Here is a 17468-nt window from a genome sequence, read left to right as displayed (position 1 = left end):
AGTGTAAAAACTATGTGGATAAAACAAATATGAAAAGAACGTTCAGCGTCAACTGGTAATACACACTCGGTATTGATATCTTACTAATAAAGAAAAACGCAAAAGCGAAAACCTTATAGTTCCTGTTGCAAAGATAAAGGTTGGAAATTCGTAATTCTCCTTCGACTTTTCATCATGAATTAAAGAATTTGGGTTCTGTGTGATCCCCAAATAAGGCAAGATTATATTCCTAATCAAGCACGGCACCCCGAATCTACTAATGGTATCTTTAAACTCCGGGTACAGCGATAAATTGCAGAGTGTAGCGGTAGCGGATTCGAGGATAGCAGTATTTAAAGCACTCGTTGAAAATCGCGATTGCAGAGTATCTTCGTCATTGTTTTCATTCAATATAACAAATAAATTAGAAACCACCGAAGAATCATCCATCTTTTTCTACAAAGCAGTAAAAAATCAATGTCATTACCCTAATTTCTAACGTACACCCGCAGGATAAATTGCGTAAAGCACAAACAGCATATTTCTTGAATTCTTGAATGGAGGAAAGAAGCAATCTTGAAAGAAACTCAATGCCACCCAGATCACTACAACCAAAAAAATGCATTAACACGTTGTTTAGCGGAGTCTAGTAATAAACAAAAACGCCTTTAGAAAAAAATACAAAAATACCACCTACGCAACTCTCCCCCTGACTTCAAGGTTTTGATAGGATAAATGACAAATGTAAGCAGCTGCAGCGACAACTTCCTTATTAGTACCCCGAGAAATAACCTCCAAGACATGTTTTATTTCTTTATCCCTTACAATACCGCACGACACACTTTCTTCAAGGTTACCAACACTTTGTTCTAAAGCGCAAATATTCATTGACGGATCAACACCAACCCCATCCAGAAAAATGAGCTTCGGAACAGCCGTTAAACTTGGAATTAATTTCAAATTCAGTTAAGAGCTGATCACATGTATCATCACCGGAGGAGCTACCCAAGTAAAAATGAGCGGAATGAGCAGAACTTTGGGATACAAAGTTTGCATAATTCCCTGGGGCAGTCGAAACATTCGGAGAGAAGTCGTTGTAAAGATAGGACATTGTAGTCTAACAAAATTACCAAAAGATATCCTGGAATATTAACAAGTAAAAAAGTGAGATAAACAACCAACCAATTAGTGAGGAAATCCAACTAAAAGATTTAGATTCGCAAAGTCCATCACTCGAGACATTCAAAAGCTGTTCATAGTAATATTGCTGCAGCACAAAGAATACAAGCCGGATTAAATACGCTAACAGATAAACATTAACAGCTACGTGTGAGGAAAATTAAGTTTCGCACCAGCACAGATTTCTTGCATAAATCAAGGATGGGCAAACATTTGCCAAGGTCATTAATGGTAAGATAAAGTTTATCCTAGAGGTAAGTCAATTATTTAGTGCCTACTATAAATATCCTTAAAAATAATTTTTTAGACTGCAAAATCAACAATTTTTATTTTATTTTTTAATTTAGACGTGAAAGAACTCTTTTACGGGAAGAATGACTAGCCGTTAGTAGGTTTTCTCTTAAATAAGCATAATTAGGCAAGTTACATGAAGTTTTAAAATTTGCGCAATGTTGTTTAAAGAATAGTTGTAGTAGACAGGCATGATATGCCTTGAGACATTTTTAGTCCTGTACTGAACAAATTTTCAGCAGTCTATTAGACTCAAAATAGTCAATCTGCTCTGGCCTACCTGCTCACTAAGCAGCACTTTAGCCTATCATGGGTCTTGGGGTTGTGGCTTTTCTACCATGACCTACTTACTGTTGAATTCCCTACCTAGTTTACCCAGACCGTATTTTATAAGTTACGGTTTAACTGCGTCGAATGCTCGTTTAATGTTTGCTTTGGTATTTTTGCACCTTTTTTACCCTAGCTATGAGTTCTTGCGATACGTGCTGTTGATACCCACATTTTATCTGTGGGTCCTGTAATTATTCCGCAAGTGTGCTTTATGGTTGAATGGTTAATCTACCTTTTTTTGCACGGGCTTTTATCCTAACTTCCGTTTTGATGTGAGCTCCAATCATGTGCAGGCCATATTTTTATTGTCTTGTGAACTATTTCCTGTCCTTTTTTAAAAGGAACACCTGCAAATTTAGTCTTTTCGCGGATCAAGTTGGTGAAAATTTTAATGGCAGTGCTCTTGAATATTTTACTAGTCCACTGTAGCCTGTAATTTCTTCCCGGCCACTTCGGCTGTTTTTTCGCAGGTATTATCTTTGTCTTCTTCACCATGCTGGATAAAAGTTTTGTAATCGGCATGCAGCTTTATTGCATTTGATTTAGCAAAACTTTTTAACATTTTGAGAACGTGTAGGTTTCTGTCTTAACTTTTAGTAATTTGGATACGGAATGCTAATCAAACCGGCTAATCGCTTTAATTCTCACTCTAAACGTGAGCGTGAAGGTGATCGTAAGTGCGTTTCCAGTTTCGCTAACTTATTTAGCTTCATCTATTTCACACAATGAAGGCAATGACATGTTTGATTCCGAAAAGTACTTCTTTATACTGTGTTGACAATATTTTCAGGGAATATATTGAGAAATTAGAGGCTTTTGCATTGCAGCTAAAGCAGTTGAACGAAAGGACACATCCAGGTACCACGAAAGACACGACTATGTCCTTTTTTAGAATTCTGCAAGGCTTCCAAAAGGATAGAAAATTGGCTTGCAGATCAGAAACTCCGCAATCAAATTCTTCACGATTACAAAATAGATGAAATTCATAGCCAATATGAACGCGAAATTCGTACGTGTGATCGTGACTGTGGAGTGAGCAGTTGACGGTTTGTGTAATCCTTTTTGCTAGATTGAAAAGAAGAAGATTCAGGAATACCTAGTCGGTTTATGTGAAGATTTGAAGCGTCGATTGGAGCATGACAAAAAAGGTATTGAACTGACAACCACAGGTGGTAGGTCTCCATTATTATTTTTATGGCTAATGATTACAAATCACGTATTTCGTACTTGTTGCAAGTTGCGATTGCTATATTTCACCTGTGGCTTGTAATGCTTTGTGCTCTGAAGTTGCTACCATTTCTCCTACTCGACAGCCTGTTCTGTGCTTGTAGATGTTCTCGAATTAAAACCAACAGTAACTCGCAAGCTGCGGCGTCGGGCACCTGAGATGCCCTCCTCTGTCGTAGGTTCAGGAATCGTGAGTAGTGCTAGTGGGAAATTCGGCTATTGGGGTGATTTGCATTTGTACGCACCCACCTGGTCTGTCGCAATCTTAAATACCTCCACCAAGTCCGGCATAGAACTGCCATCGAGTCCCTATCCTACCAGTGGCACAGGACAGGAGACCGTTGAAGATCCCATCTACCACGCCGTTGTTCCACCTCCAAGCACGTTTGGTAATCTATTCGGTAGCCTGGGCGTCAATGTGGAAGATGGGAGTAGTCTCCTGAATCACTTAATCGCTTCTATAAGTGCCTCAAATGCAGCAGGAAACGGACATGGCGATTCTGGTGTCTTATCCACCTCCGGCGTGCTTTTTACTCAGTCGGCTCTAGCCAGCACCTTTGGATGCATTGGCGCTACTGGCCCGAACTCATCTGCCGTGACGTCGGTTGCTGCTGTCATTGTTCCTGGACTAACTGGTTTGGCCGGAGCTCAACCGCCAAAACGACGGAAGCAGCAGAACAACCAACCACTAACTCAATTAAGCCTACTTTTACCTGAAAACGATATCTACTCGGATCTCACACTCATACACAGGTTTGTCCTATCCTCTAAGCTAGTAAAAGTATTAATAATTTGGCACTCTTCGTGAACTCATTCCCTTTTTCATCATCGTACTATCACGCACAAGTTGCTTTCAATGGAGGTTATTAGTTTTTTATGAGGTCATTGATGCATGATTCATCTAGAATGAACATATGATATATTCTTAAGGCAATAATGGAGAATCTTCTCTAGGTTTGTTGTGTGCGTCTGGTTGAATAGGACTTGTGGAAAGCCACCTTTAAGTGGTGGCCTGAAAAAGCACAGTCATGAGACCAGCGGGGGGACTGGGGCCACAGTACGTGGCGTCACAGGCGCGAGCAGTCCCCTTCCAGCGGGCACTCGTAGCGAGGATACGCATTCGAGGCGACGCAGCGATAACACGGAGAGCGGTCGAAGAGAGCAGCACCATCGGCACCATCATCATCATCACGACTCTGGCTCCCGCGAGGGTAGCTCCAATAGCCCTCTCATCTGGATTGACGATGGTCGTCTTTACATCGGGCAGTCGTGGTGCGTTTTTCAGTCAAGCGAAACAACCATTTTATAATATGTATCAATGATCTACGACGGTGATTATGATGCATCCATCGTAGTTACCAACAGGGAACTCCAGTCTACCTGGAAAGCCACGGATGCAATGGCACGGTGGTTGCAGTGGGTGCGCAGGACATCTCCATCAAGCGGAGTTCTGACACTGGCATTATGCGCATCACAGTTCAACAGCTCAAACTTGGCCGTTATGTTCTGGCCCCACTAAAGCCCCAACAGTAGTTTCGTTTTCACATCCTAACTTTTAGTTCCAATATTACCCGCCTCTAAGATTGAATATTCTGGATTAATGCTTCGTAAATCATGATGTATCACTTTACAACATTTGCTGTAACTGTACCTGCTTTAGTATGTTACTGGCTTAAATAATTTAAAGTTCTTTATATCTCATTTCACTCATTTCAACAGTGTAATTAACAATTTAGTATTTTAGCAACCAGAGGGACAGTTTTTCAGAAAGGGTCGTTAATTATAAATGCCATTACAGACAGACGACGGTTCGCGGACTAGGCCGTCAGTGCAACTTTGTGGTTGCTGCTCTGGTGCAAAAGTATGCGCGAGGCACCGGAGCTCGTTTGAAAGTGATTGAACGTATGTCCAGGTGACTTAGAGACGATTGATTGTGAATGAGTGTAGACGAACAGTGTTTTGGTATTTGCCTAACTACACATTAGGTTACGCAGACTGGCTTCCACGGCTCTTACCTCTGATACGGTAGCGTACACTTCCGACCATGCTTGTAGCCTGCCGGAGCTTCTGTGCGTTTCCAAACACCGCTTGTTACCACTTCGAGGAAGCCGCGGGGCACACAAGCGTACCGCTACATATTTGCCCCGCGTTATTGATGTCAGTCTTAGGGATCCAGTAGCGGTTGGTGTTTCCGTGACCACTATCAGGTGCTGCGTTTGAAGTTTGGCAAGGTACTGTATTCGCTACTGGTTTTAAGGACCCACTACGATTCACCCACTATATGGAAATTTGCCTTTTTACTGGATATTCGCATTTGTTAATGTGATGGGTTTCTATCTACAGCAACATAAAATAAAACCAAGAAATATATTGTTTAAATTTTGGAAAACATTTCAACTAGAGTGAGGTCAATGCATTAAAGGTACATTGGCCTCATCTAAAGGTCTCGCCGAGGGTGTTGCTCTGTTGGATGCTGGCGTCCCTTGCAGTTGTCGGCGTCTGCGCACCTGCCTCTGGCTCGCCTAATCCCAAATTCCATCTGAGGAGAACCCCCACAGCATCCGCAAGGCGACGAATTTCATCTCTCACGAGTGGTGCTGAGCACATCTGACAAGCTAGATCCGGTTGGTTCTCGATGTGACTATTATCCAAATAAGGCATAATAAGTGATCCACAAGAGTAATACCATAACCTAGGCATACGAAGGGTAACTGAGGTCCAACGTAGTTAAACCGTAAATATTGATAAGGCCTTTATAAATTTTAACAGTGAAAAATGACTTACGACATTAAGGTTGTGTATGTCATTGGAAAATCACAATTAGGGCAGAGAGTTACGTCTTCTTTTACGACGTGTTTACCCTGAACACAAAATAGTGCAATGGATAGTTTGGTCAAAACCGATTGGAATCTAAGATGCAATAATAAATATCTTAGTAATGTCTTTGGAATTAAAAAACAGAAATCATAGATTTGTCCTAAACAGTTATATTCGGCAAAACTGTTTGTCAATTTGCCATTTTAGATTGCACGAAGGACAATCTTTTCAACTAATTTTGAAGACATTGAAGTGAATCTTGTTAGTAGTTATTTGCATATCTACATTGGAGTGTTAGGCTCATTTGTCATAAGTAGTTCTTACGACTGTGGCCTAAACACGTTTGGGAATACGTGAACTGAAATAATTTGACTCAGAGGAATAAGTGGAGAGGTGCGCTACCGTGAGAGTGCAGTAGGGCAGATGGGTTCGACAGGAGCCGCAGGTAAGCTCGTACTCGGCCACAGCATCGGAGCAGAAGGGGCAAGGGGTGGCGGCGCTGAGTGCCTCCGCTTCTTCGGACGAGAGTTTCTCCGGGTGGCGGACGATGCTCTCGAATCGACGACGGTAGCGCGAATCTATTTTTTCCCTGTACTCTGTTCTCAGCAGCATTGAGGCGTACGTAAAACCCGTGTGTTTTAGATTCACTTTTTGACATTCAATGACGGTGCTCGACAGAATCGGCACAATATCTAGTGTAAAGGCGAGTGGTAGCTGTGAGCTTGCTTCTTGGTGATACAGAAGTGTGTCCAGCCCTTCGATATTGTTTCAAGTGTTATTACGTTATGGTATTACTTATGTATGTATGCCTAGTTTGCATGCAGATACAGCATACAACCTAATCGGTTTCATAAAAGAAGTAAACTATGAAGTATACTCGCACCAAGTGGATGAATATCATCTCTGTAGCCAGGCAGATGTACCGTAGTTAAAAATTCCATTACTTACGTGACGGGAATTTACTGATATTTTGCGCAATGCGAATTAGCAGCCTGGCGGCCATCATGTGATTGCCAAATTTGACATGACACTATTGAAAAAATAAAACTACGATTAAACGTTTGCCTGATCTATGAAAACAAAGTTGTTTAAGAAAAAATCCTTTATTAATCGTAAATTTGCGGTGATGTTGTTTGCTGTATGATTTATTATCACTTCAGTAGTGTTGTTACTAACTGAGAGCCTAGCAACAAAGCGCTTGCAGTACAGTGGCCCTATCACTGTGTCAACTTCCATCCATGTTTTATGGGAATCTTGCTGTTGATAATGTTGCTTATACTGCCTTCTTCAAGCCGGACACATTTAGTAAAAAACACTGAATTGGGAGAACAAGCATAGCGGTGTAGGATCGCAATTACGTGATTCAAATGCATTATTCCCAATATACGCAGAAATTTGCCTTTACGGATGTCATATTTGACTTGTGCAAACTTCCCGTTGGCATCACTCAAATCTTCGCCCCCATGGCACTGATGTAAATCGATCAAAGCCGTAGGAAAAACTAGGAGCCTATATCAAAAGGGTTTTACAAAGGGAATATGAAAACTTGTTTCAATGAATGCTAAATCACACCAGAATTGTATTCCAGTGAAAAGGGAAGAGATCTCCATTTAGTTTACAATTGAGAAGATCTATTTGAAACTGGTGCTCGAGCGAAGCGGCAAAGAAAATAGGGCGTTACCTTGGCGAGAATGTAGGAGTGAAGGAGGCCCAAGTTATCCAGCATTTCAACGGGGACCTTGATGTGTCGCTGTCGCAGCTCCTGCACCATGGAGAAGAGGAGATCACGAGCGTTGCGATATTTTCCGTTTGACTGTTCCTCACGTGCGATTATCACAGCAGTGCGCGCGGCGTCGCGATATTGGTGGAGGGCCATGTAGAGGCGAAAGAGGTGCCGCAGGTCCTTCGCAATGCCGTCTGATTCGCCCATCAGATATGTAATTACCAAGTTAGTTAACTTCTTGTCTCTCGCCTCGCCCACGGCCTCTATAGCCAGATCCAGTGCCGACGATGTGTCCGAGTAAGGTACTTGAAGCAAGTGGCGAACTGCCTGTATTTATTCCACCGCAATCACATTATACCGATAGTAAATAGGGTTGCACTAAACCTTCAAACATTTGAGGTGTTCTATAACTGAGGTATTTCTGGTAAAGTGGATGTCACAATGAATTTAATGATAATTACAACTTCTTGCAACTCATTATCTCCAATCGAACTAGAGCCTGGTGCAAATGCGTAACATTTGAAAGCGTAAAGTTATCTTAAGAAAGATTTCGGAAATCGCAATTGTCAGTTAAACTGATTGACACCAACAAAGTAAGATTCTTCCAATAAGGCACTCCAAAAGCAACGCAGCGCTGACGTACTTTTACATATTGTTTGGCGTATAGAAAGAATTTCCCGGCCAGTAGAGAATTCCTTTCACACTCAAAGTGGACGGCGATGCTTTTGTATTTGTCGGGTGAACCGCCCCTCCCTTTATTTGCAACATGGTTTGTCAATAAGTCAATTGTTGAACGTAAATCTTTATCAATAGATTGTACCCGTGATTGTGCTACGATGGCTACATTTATTCGTATAACTATTTGAACTTAATATTTTAATAGGCAATAACAATGAGGTCATTACCTAATTTAATACCTGATTAGCCTCGGCCTGAAGCGTTGTACACTAAATGTTTTTTTTCAAGCAAAGTTAAGAATAGGAAGCTGCACGATACGTTACCGACTAACAATTTGTCACCATTAAATTATTCACTCTGTCAAAATTAAAGTCCGTTTACAACCAAGAGAAATTTAATGGCGTGTATTTGGAGGTTTTTTTCTTATTTTTTATTTAGTGCTTTAAACTGTTGTGGTAAAACCCACCTATCACATTGGCGTAAACGTCCATTTTGCGATGCTTCAAAGCAAGCTCGTATGCAGCATCGTGGCATTTTGAAAGCACAAGGACCTGAATGGCAGACGCGAAGTCGCCCACCTTTGTGAAGTACTGAGCCACCGTCTTGGCTGCCCCTACACTCTTCTTCTCTCTAACTACTTTCACTGCTGCGGTGGGGTTGTTCATCTTGTCCAGAGTTAATCTTAAACACATTGACACACACGTCAGAGCAAGTCAGGCATCACGAATGTTGGTGCAAGGTAAGTGTTAAAGTTATTTGCCTTTAGGCTCAAAAACGACGACTAAAAAGTCTTCAGCATTTGGAGGCAGAGATTTATGTATAGGGTATATATGCACATGCGTAACCAAGATCTCAAGCATTTCTACAGCTAAAATGAAACCTACACAGTTTTCAGAAAACACAATAATCCCATATCGTATCTATCTAACCCAATGAGCAAATGGTAAGTTATTTGCAAATAAAAAAGTGCCTCCGTGCATTTGTGCTTTGTAGCAAATATGTGACATGACACGTATTCTCGGACGAAAAGTGCTAAAACGAAGCACGCTTCACTGAAGTGTAAATGAACGGACGTGCTATTCTCGAGCTCACTGATCCGCAGGGTGTTAGTATGACTGTGGAGACTGATGTCGTAGGTAGGATTTGCATTTGTAGTTTTAGGTTATATCAAGCTAAGTAAGACTACTATATCCAGTAAGTAGACGCTCTAGGTATATTATTTTGGTTTATAGAAAATTCGGATTATCCATTTTCGTGGCTAGCTAGCATTTAATGTATATCTCGTTAATACATTAGTAGATCATTTTGATCATATATGGTTTAACGGGAACCAGTACAGGTATCACCGTGGCATTAATGAGGACTTAAACAGTTTTGCATCGCAGTAGAGTAATCAGTAGACAAATTCACTCGGAAAGATTAATTAAATGAGCTCGACCGAGCTGAGCATCCAATTGCACACTTCAGTATATCATGGAAAAACGTTGGCCTTCTGCATCAGTTTACACACCCATATAAAAGTGGCCACTAGCAAGCTCACCGCACAACTGATTCCCAGTCCTTAGCACTTTCGTAGGCGGAAATAGCCTCTGCATACGCACCACTTGATTCTCTCGCCTTGGCGTACTCCAGATACAACTGACAAGAGGCCTTCGTTGTGCACAGTAGTTCACCTGCCTTCTTGTAGTTTTTCGACTTGAGGTAGACTGCAATCGCAGCATCCATCTGTCCAACGGCCTCATGGAGAGCTGCAGCTTCTGACCATTGCTAAAAACCAGTAAATCCTACTATCGTTCTCATTAATAAATCAGTATGCCGTGAGAAGGGCAAAACACAGTTAAGTAAACTTAAGTTGCAACACTTTGATTGAATCCCTAAATTTATGGTAAAGTATGCGCGGAAGTGAGATTACAGAGTTATAGTAGGAGTTATGGGTTCATTTAAAAGTTACTTTGCAGTTTTCTGAGCATATGAACGATTGGCATACGTTCCTAATTTTAGGATATGGCCAATTAAACACTTTTGCAAATTTTTGTACGTTGGATGAGGAAATGATTTCGTGAATTTTATAGCATTTTAAATAAGGACTATCAATCTAATTATGGGAGCTAAGTATTTTAAAATTCCATACCCGTGCTTGCTCCAGAATTGACGCGCATTCCTTTTTTAGAGCTAGGCTGGGGCTTTTCAGTACCATGGATAAGCCTCTAAAACAAAGCGAACCATACAAGACAGTTTTTAAATTACACACCACTAAGGGAAATTTCTAATCTAAACCTTTTACAATTTTTTTGAGGTACTCAAAACTCGTGTAGTCAATATATTCAATTAATGTAGAGCTACTATAGTAAATACATAGCCTTTTTCTCAATTCCATATTCGATACTCTATCATACAGTTACAGATTAACTCAATCACAATAAATTGCTCAACAAACATGAAAAAAATAGCCGGCAAAAGTAAACTGACCAACCCACTAATTCAAAACATGTGTACTTAAATGCGACCGTGTTGTACTAGTGATTTGACGGACAATTTTGCACTTTACTGCTGATTAATATCCATGTGTGATTGCCTCCCATTACAATTGGATCGTACCGCTTATGGTCGCCAAGACGGATGGTATTTCTGATGACTCCTGCACTACAAGTGTCTACGTGCTCATCCCACTCGTCGAATTCGCAGTCACCAAAACCGTCACAGCCACCATTGAGTATAGTTGTGGCTTCTGTCTCGAAAACACTGTGGTCTGTATGTTTGTCACTAGTCGCTGGACGTTCCAGGGCTCGTTCATAGTGCATCAGGGCATTTACATAGTCTCCGACGCATTCAAGCTCGAAAGCATATTCTCGACTGATAAAGGGAACCTCATGGGGCTGCAGACTCCGAGCCAACTGCAGAGCAGCATCCCAGTGCAGTAGATCACGACGCATCTGCGAAATACATACATGATCTTAGTGGAGATACAATGCTACTGCCGCTGGTGCTACTAGCATTAAAGGACACTTTTAACACTAAATTGATTACTGACTAACCTCCAATGCCGCCTCGGGCTTGGAAGAGGCAAGGAAGAACTCCTGTGCATGGTTGAATTCGCCAAGAAACATGCAAACATGGCCGTACAATAATTGCTTCTCTTCAATATTCATTAGCCTTTGGATTACAAGTACTGAGCCACAGTCATTTAGCCTACGAAAAGCCTGGATAGCTGAAAAACAAGATTCACGTCCAAATATTAGCTTCAACTGGTAGATAAATTAATCATTTTTCCGACTTGTCCGTTCTCTACATTGAATGAGACCACGCCTGTCGCATATTTAAGACATTTTATTGCATTATGGAAGCATGCTAGGGGTAAAAACAGTTTCAACTTCAAGTCTAAGTACTTACCAATCCAGCCTAAAAGGTTCTTTTACTTGCATGCGCGAATGGCTTCGAAGTACCGGCATTATTCAGAATATGCTTACTGGGTGCGCATAATACACAAGAACATATTTGGATACGATATGCTACCTTTGATCCAACTTCAGAAGGATAATCAGAACATACCGAGATCAAACTCGAGGCAAATGATGCAAGCCCTAGCAAGTTGATGCCATCGCAACGGCAGCTGAATTAAGTCGGCGAGTATCAGAGCATCTTCGAAAGCACCGGCGTTTAGGGCCTTCTCAAAGTGTGAAATAAGCTGAAAGGTTTTAAAGGATCTCAACATTTACAACGACCCCTCTTCCGTCCGTTTACTTATTGGAAGATCCAGATAAAATCTTGATACCAAAAGTGGCGATTATAGCAAAGCCTCAGACAATGTAACACCAAATAAACACGAAGAAGTGCTAAACTGTTCAAAGATCAAAATGAAAGGTTCTCTAGCATTAAAATTTGTTTTCAACAGTACATACAAGCCATGAATTACAATACCCAAAAGTACTTCAAAACAGCATCCCTTCAAAATTTAGTTTTTTCCTTTTAGTTAATTCATAGCGAAACCCACTTATTCCTAGTATTGGTGAAAGAACCAAAAATTTGGACTTAAAAGACCATGTTAACCTCAAGGTTGGACTTGACAAGCTTGGCACCTGAACCAGCAGCTTACACTGTTGTCCAGATGTTTACTTTTCTCGTCCTGAATCTTCTCCAGTTTTATGTAAGAGGTCTGCTTAGTGCCGCGCGCATCTGACGTATTCTCTAAACCGACATCAGGTCCTGCTCCACGGTTTTTGGCATACGGTTTCGTGTAATTTCTGAATGTGTGACTGGGGAGAGTGGCATGAGCTAAACTACCACTTTGGGTAAGGAAACAAACGTCCTCTGCGAAAAAGCCAAGAGGCGTGTGGTTTGGAGGTAGGCGCATACGGTCAAGTAAGCGACATTGTCCATCTAAACGACAAATAAACAAGCCTGGATTTTGAAATGATACATTCACTCATGGAATGCTCAAGTATTCTGACGAAACCACATCAAAATCCACTAGCGTATTCTTATCTAATCACGCTTTTCACTGGTCCATATATTCCGGTCTAGTGTCTCTAGATTGTTTTGTCATAAATATCTACATCTATGGCTAAAATGAAATACAGACGCCAACATTCTTGGTTAATCATTCAAGTCACAAATGGCCAATTTCAATGATAGCAGTCCATGATTTTGACCATTATTTTGCATTTTTAACACGTTTTCTGTATTTTACTAGTATAATGAGACGTACACGCGGCTCTTCGAGATGACAGAATGTGCCTTTGTGGAGATGCAATCTGTGGAGTCTTTTTCTCAGACGCTAGCAAATTCATATTTCCAGTAGTTCCTTCAAATGACCGACTAAAATCCAGCGTTGCACCGAAAAGCGACACTTCGCGGCCCTGCTTAGCACATTCGTCTTCAGAAAGCAAGATACTCGCAACGAAATATCGGTAGATTATGAGAAAATCATTTGAAACAGCCATCAGCAGGGGCTAGATTTAAAAGTAAACACGTTTTCCATAAATGGCAAACAATTACGAAATGTATTTTTTGCTACTGAACTGGCAATTCGTCAGATCTCCATGTTAAATCCAATGATGCTTGTAGTGCTTAATCAAATCACAATTCACACATTTGAAATGGTGGCAAAATTCAACCTACATTCTCGCAATCATCGAAATTCCATAGAATGCGACTCATTCCGACAGGAGAGTTAGGAACTTCTACAAGGGTTGAGGAAACCTATAAGAGACCAAAGACATAGGTGTAACAAATGAATTTTAATGAGTGTATAGATGGTGATTGAATTCTCATGATAGCTAATGAGATTTACGAAAAGTTTAACAACCTATGCAAGCTGATTGTCACAAGACCTTACTATGACTGAAATGAAAAACAACGCAAGTACCAACTAACCGAGTTGAAAATGTACGCATTATGTTGCGTGTCGATGAAGGCAAGTACGCATCCAGACTTTGTAGAGGCTAGTGAAGTTATTGGACAGTAATGTTCGTACGTATTGACAATAGCCCATTCACCAATATGAAATTGGTATAATTTTCTAGACTAAAGAGCAAACGTAAGTTACATGCTACAAGTGGATTTATGAAGACAAGACATAAATCAAGGACTCCGTAGAGAAATCTTTGAAGTTAACTTATTCTGGTACCAAAGGTTGTTTATACAACAGGAATTCGGAATATGGTAAAACTTTTGAAGACTCGAATAATGTCTCTTAAGCAAGCGCACTTTATCCACAGGCAAAACCAACCAGTCACAGTTCTGGGAGAACATATTTTAATGTGCAAAAAGGATGTATAAAGGAACTTTGATTTTATAAGTAATAATGAGAATACTGGTCCGGAAGATGAAAAATGAGCAAATGATGACTTACATCGGTCGAATAGCTTAGCAAACTGTCCGAAAGATCAAAATCAATTACTCGTCCGTCACTTTGCGGAAAAGTCTTCTCCCGCAATGTATAAGAATGCACCAAATCAGGCAGGTCCTGGGCTTCCAACTTGCCTTGATTGTAAACTTGGCAATGTCCACCTTCATTTTCGACTAGCGTTAGCACTTTTGCATTAAAGCTATCAAATTCAATCTTTAAAAAGAAAGATCAACTAAGAACTTCATATCATGGAAAGTGTATTAGTTTTCTAATGAGGCTTTACCATGTGAAAAATAACACGACCCGTGACGGTGCCTGCAGCCGCGTAACTGCCATTCAGTTTGATTGTACGCACTGTCTCTGGGTAGGTGCGTTCGCTGACAACCCGGACACCTTAGTAAACACTGATTACAGTTATAGGATGTAGGAGCGAGCTCTTGAATCTCACATACGTTCACCACAAACCTACGTTAGCCTCATCCACAAAGCTATTATATTACAGACGTAAATCTAAGAGTTATTAAAGGATGTATTCTTTATAATAAACTTACTGGCCTAAATGCAAAACTCTGGTGCACATAAGCAAAAGAGTGATTAGCTTAAGTAAACTCAAACCATTTGAAATCCTTAAATTCAACAAGTCAAGAATGTTCCAAAAAGTCACCTTCTGTACTTGATATGTTGTAGAAATAGGCACTGTTGTCTAAACCAACAGCTAAATGGTTAGGACCGATTCCCATAAAGGTGGGTTCTATACGTACGGGAACGGCACGAGAAGTCAACTGATTAGTCTTCATATCACCCTGAATTGGGGAGAAATCAGCAAATGGAAGTACTACCAAAAAATGGATGAACCTTACATGTGCCTATTTAAATGTTTTTATTTTTGCAAATTTGTACACGAAATGATCTAAATAGTCTGAAAAACACAACCGTAAGGCGCGTAATTACATAAATGATGCCAAAAAATCTGGGAATAAGCTTACGCATAATGACTCCAAAGTGATCTCAAGAAGAGACGTGAACCTGGCCACGATTCCTGCAGATGAAACACTACTCATTAAAGGCAGCCGACTTATGAAAACATGGAGAACGTTCCTAGGTGAGACGATGCCCATTAACTGTCCATCATCTGACCATTCCAGAGAGCAAGAAAAAAGATTCCGTGGAAAGGCTCTTGTTGACGAATGTGAGTCTTTCTCCGGATCCGCGTCATTTACTTCTATTATCGCAATCACTTCATTCACATTGCTCGATTCGTGAACCTTAATACTTAGAAATAAGCCTTAATAAGTCAATCAAATAGCAATCACAAAAGATGGTCATCGGACTGAAATCAATAAGGCGAAGCTCAACTATTTATTCCAACTAGTTCCTAACTCGGTGAAAATTATGAGAATCATCGGCTCAGATAGCATGATTTTGGGGATTTTTCAAAGTAAAGATTTCCTTAATGGGGGTTCCTTTTGACAAAGATGGGACATTTGTTTTCCTAAGCATTCAAAGAAATTATTTTTAGTGGAAAAATGTCACGTGTTGTGCCAATATTGCACACTTCATGCAGCTCAGTTAAGAATACCATTCATCACTGGCGGTGGCAAGCAGCTGAAGTTTGGTTGAGACAGCGAGTGCGAGTAAGCCTTCACCATACTCCCGAATCCTAAGGAGTTCCTTTATAGCAAAAATATTACAAGGGAATTGGCAGAAACCTTTCCTGTGCCTGGTCCTGCCATGGAAATAAGCGCAAGACTGCCCTCAGAAAATCCGACAATGATGTTTTCCGTATCTTGCCACGCGTGCGCCACTGCATTACCGTGCGAATCATCGAAAGTGTAGGAGACTGGTTGTGTATCTTCATGAAAATTCCAAATAAGTAGCTGATTCTGATTAACGATACAGCTAATCTGCTCAAAAGATTGCGAATATCGGCATTAAGGGCTGAGCACATTTATAAATTAGGCCAAGCATGGGTTACTTATCGGCTTACCGCATTATCTTCACTTTGTCCAAATTTTGACAGCGATGTATGGGCAAAACTCACATCTTTTGGCAAACCTCCAAGCTTTACTTGTTTGATAAGATCACCATCAATAGAGCTAAGTGACAAGACCCTATCTTCCCCAACAGTCGTCAATAAGCCCGTAAAACTCCAAACGACACCAGAAATTCGGCGCGTATGCACACCTAAGACTGGGTATTTTCTGGAAATTAGAAAATTCCATATAAACTTTGTTGTAGTCCAGTCACAAATTAGCATATTTCCTTTTGAAGTACCGACTGCAAATCTTTCATCCACCTTGGACCAAGCAATAGTGCTAAGATTTTCCCTATTTTGATTCAGAAACGCGCAGACATTTTACTTAAAATGGGTGGAAAATTTAATTGTTTTTAAGGAGTGGACCTCCCAAATGTAAACGTAGTGAGTTTGATCATCTATAATGGCCAGAACTTGCCCACTTCGTTCCCAGTCCAAATCGACTACTTGACTGAATCGATAATACATTGAAAACCAACAAACCCCTGCGTCAATACATCTCCTCGCTTAGTTCCGTGACGATCAAAGATACAAACCTGCGTTTCTGATCTTAAATATCGCAAAATTCATTCCGAATGTCATAATCTCAGGTTACCCAAATGTTGCAATTAGGTTTGAGGTTCCTTTTTGGATTTTAAAGCCAGAATACCCAGAGTAGTTGCATCCAATATTGGTCGAAAACAATTTCTGCACAATAGGTTAAGAATCAAAGTTGAATCCAAAACCTTCATTTATGGTGAAAAACAATGTCTTAACGATGAAGAACAATTTGGCGCAATCTTAAAGCGTTCAAAGGCCACACGCTTAAACAAAACTCAAAATTTAAAGGAATGGTTTCTTACACATTAATGGTACCCTAAAGGAGAAAAAATTTCCTACAAAGGAAGATATCATGCAAAGCACTCACCCATTCTTCAAAGTTTTCTGTTTAATCGTCCATCCAGCAAAGCATTTTAGAGTCACTTAAGGCAGAGCCGCGCAATATTTAGGGAAATCGGTAAATTCAATACACGAAAGATAATTAAATGCCATAGAAAAAAGTATAGCACAAAGACTATAAGGTACAAAGGAGCGTACAAAGCAGCTAGAGGGCCATTAACATGAGTCAAAAGCGCGGCTTCGATAGACGACTTAACCCAGCTTTTGGCAATGCAAGCATTAAAATCTCCACAAATGGTGTTTCCGCTTGGCAGGACGGCCTCCAGGTAATGCCGACATCCTCCATGTAATTGTGCATGTCCATGATGTATTTTTGCAGCTCTGCTGCAAGCTTTGCAACGTTAAAGAAGATTACAAAACCAGAGGCAAAATGATGTAGCTTTTCCATGATCCTTCAATATTTAGAGAAAAATCACACCAGG

The 17468-nt window shown here is 40.6% G+C and overlaps 2 protein-coding genes across 2 annotated transcripts in view; one reads left to right on the top strand and one right to left on the bottom strand. All coding sequences in view use genetic code 11, as the record gives it.

The window, feature by feature from the left end:
* Positions 1–2391: 2391 nt before the first annotated feature.
* On the top strand, positions 2392–5226 carry EGR_00759 (Sin3 histone deacetylase corepressor complex component; the record flags this gene model as incomplete). The annotated part of the gene is made up of 10 exons (XM_024490008.1): positions 2392–2452; positions 2487–2535; positions 2570–2637; positions 2672–2811; positions 2849–2951; positions 3111–3759; positions 3988–4278; positions 4362–4535; positions 4805–4918; positions 4992–5226. 10 exons carry the CDS (start codon positions 2392–2394, stop codon positions 5224–5226), a joined length of 1884 nt encoding a protein of 627 aa, XP_024355411.1.
* A 213-nt stretch (positions 5227–5439) lies between these two features.
* The window catches only part of EGR_00758 (WD repeat-containing protein), a gene marked incomplete at both ends in the record, with an annotated part of 12245 nt that continues 216 nt past the window's right edge, over positions 5440–17468 (bottom strand). The window contains 23 exons of the mRNA XM_024490007.1: positions 5440–5647; positions 5791–5867; positions 6226–6515; positions 6772–6853; positions 7505–7873; positions 8190–8299; positions 8691–8905; positions 9765–9991; positions 10356–10431; positions 10823–11157; positions 11260–11432; positions 11774–11909; positions 12318–12601; positions 12930–13173; positions 13343–13423; positions 13598–13747; positions 14076–14285; positions 14356–14465; positions 14737–14875; positions 15059–15344; positions 15652–15743; positions 15782–15976; positions 16060–16168. Of these exons, the coding sequence (XP_024355410.1) occupies positions 5440–5647; positions 5791–5867; positions 6226–6515; positions 6772–6853; positions 7505–7873; positions 8190–8299; positions 8691–8905; positions 9765–9991; positions 10356–10431; positions 10823–11157; positions 11260–11432; positions 11774–11909; positions 12318–12601; positions 12930–13173; positions 13343–13423; positions 13598–13747; positions 14076–14285; positions 14356–14465; positions 14737–14875; positions 15059–15344; positions 15652–15743; positions 15782–15976; positions 16060–16168 (4198 nt within the window). The remainder of the gene's footprint in view (positions 5648–5790; positions 5868–6225; positions 6516–6771; positions 6854–7504; positions 7874–8189; positions 8300–8690; positions 8906–9764; positions 9992–10355; positions 10432–10822; positions 11158–11259; positions 11433–11773; positions 11910–12317; positions 12602–12929; positions 13174–13342; positions 13424–13597; positions 13748–14075; positions 14286–14355; positions 14466–14736; positions 14876–15058; positions 15345–15651; positions 15744–15781; positions 15977–16059; positions 16169–17468) is intronic.

The sequence above is a fragment of the Echinococcus granulosus genome (assembly GCF_000524195.1).
Source record: "Echinococcus granulosus chromosome Unknown EG_S00003, whole genome shotgun sequence".
Taxonomy (NCBI): domain Eukaryota; kingdom Metazoa; phylum Platyhelminthes; class Cestoda; order Cyclophyllidea; family Taeniidae; genus Echinococcus; species Echinococcus granulosus.
Note: the sequence above shows the minus strand (reverse complement) of the source record. Positions and strands in the feature narration are given on the sequence as shown.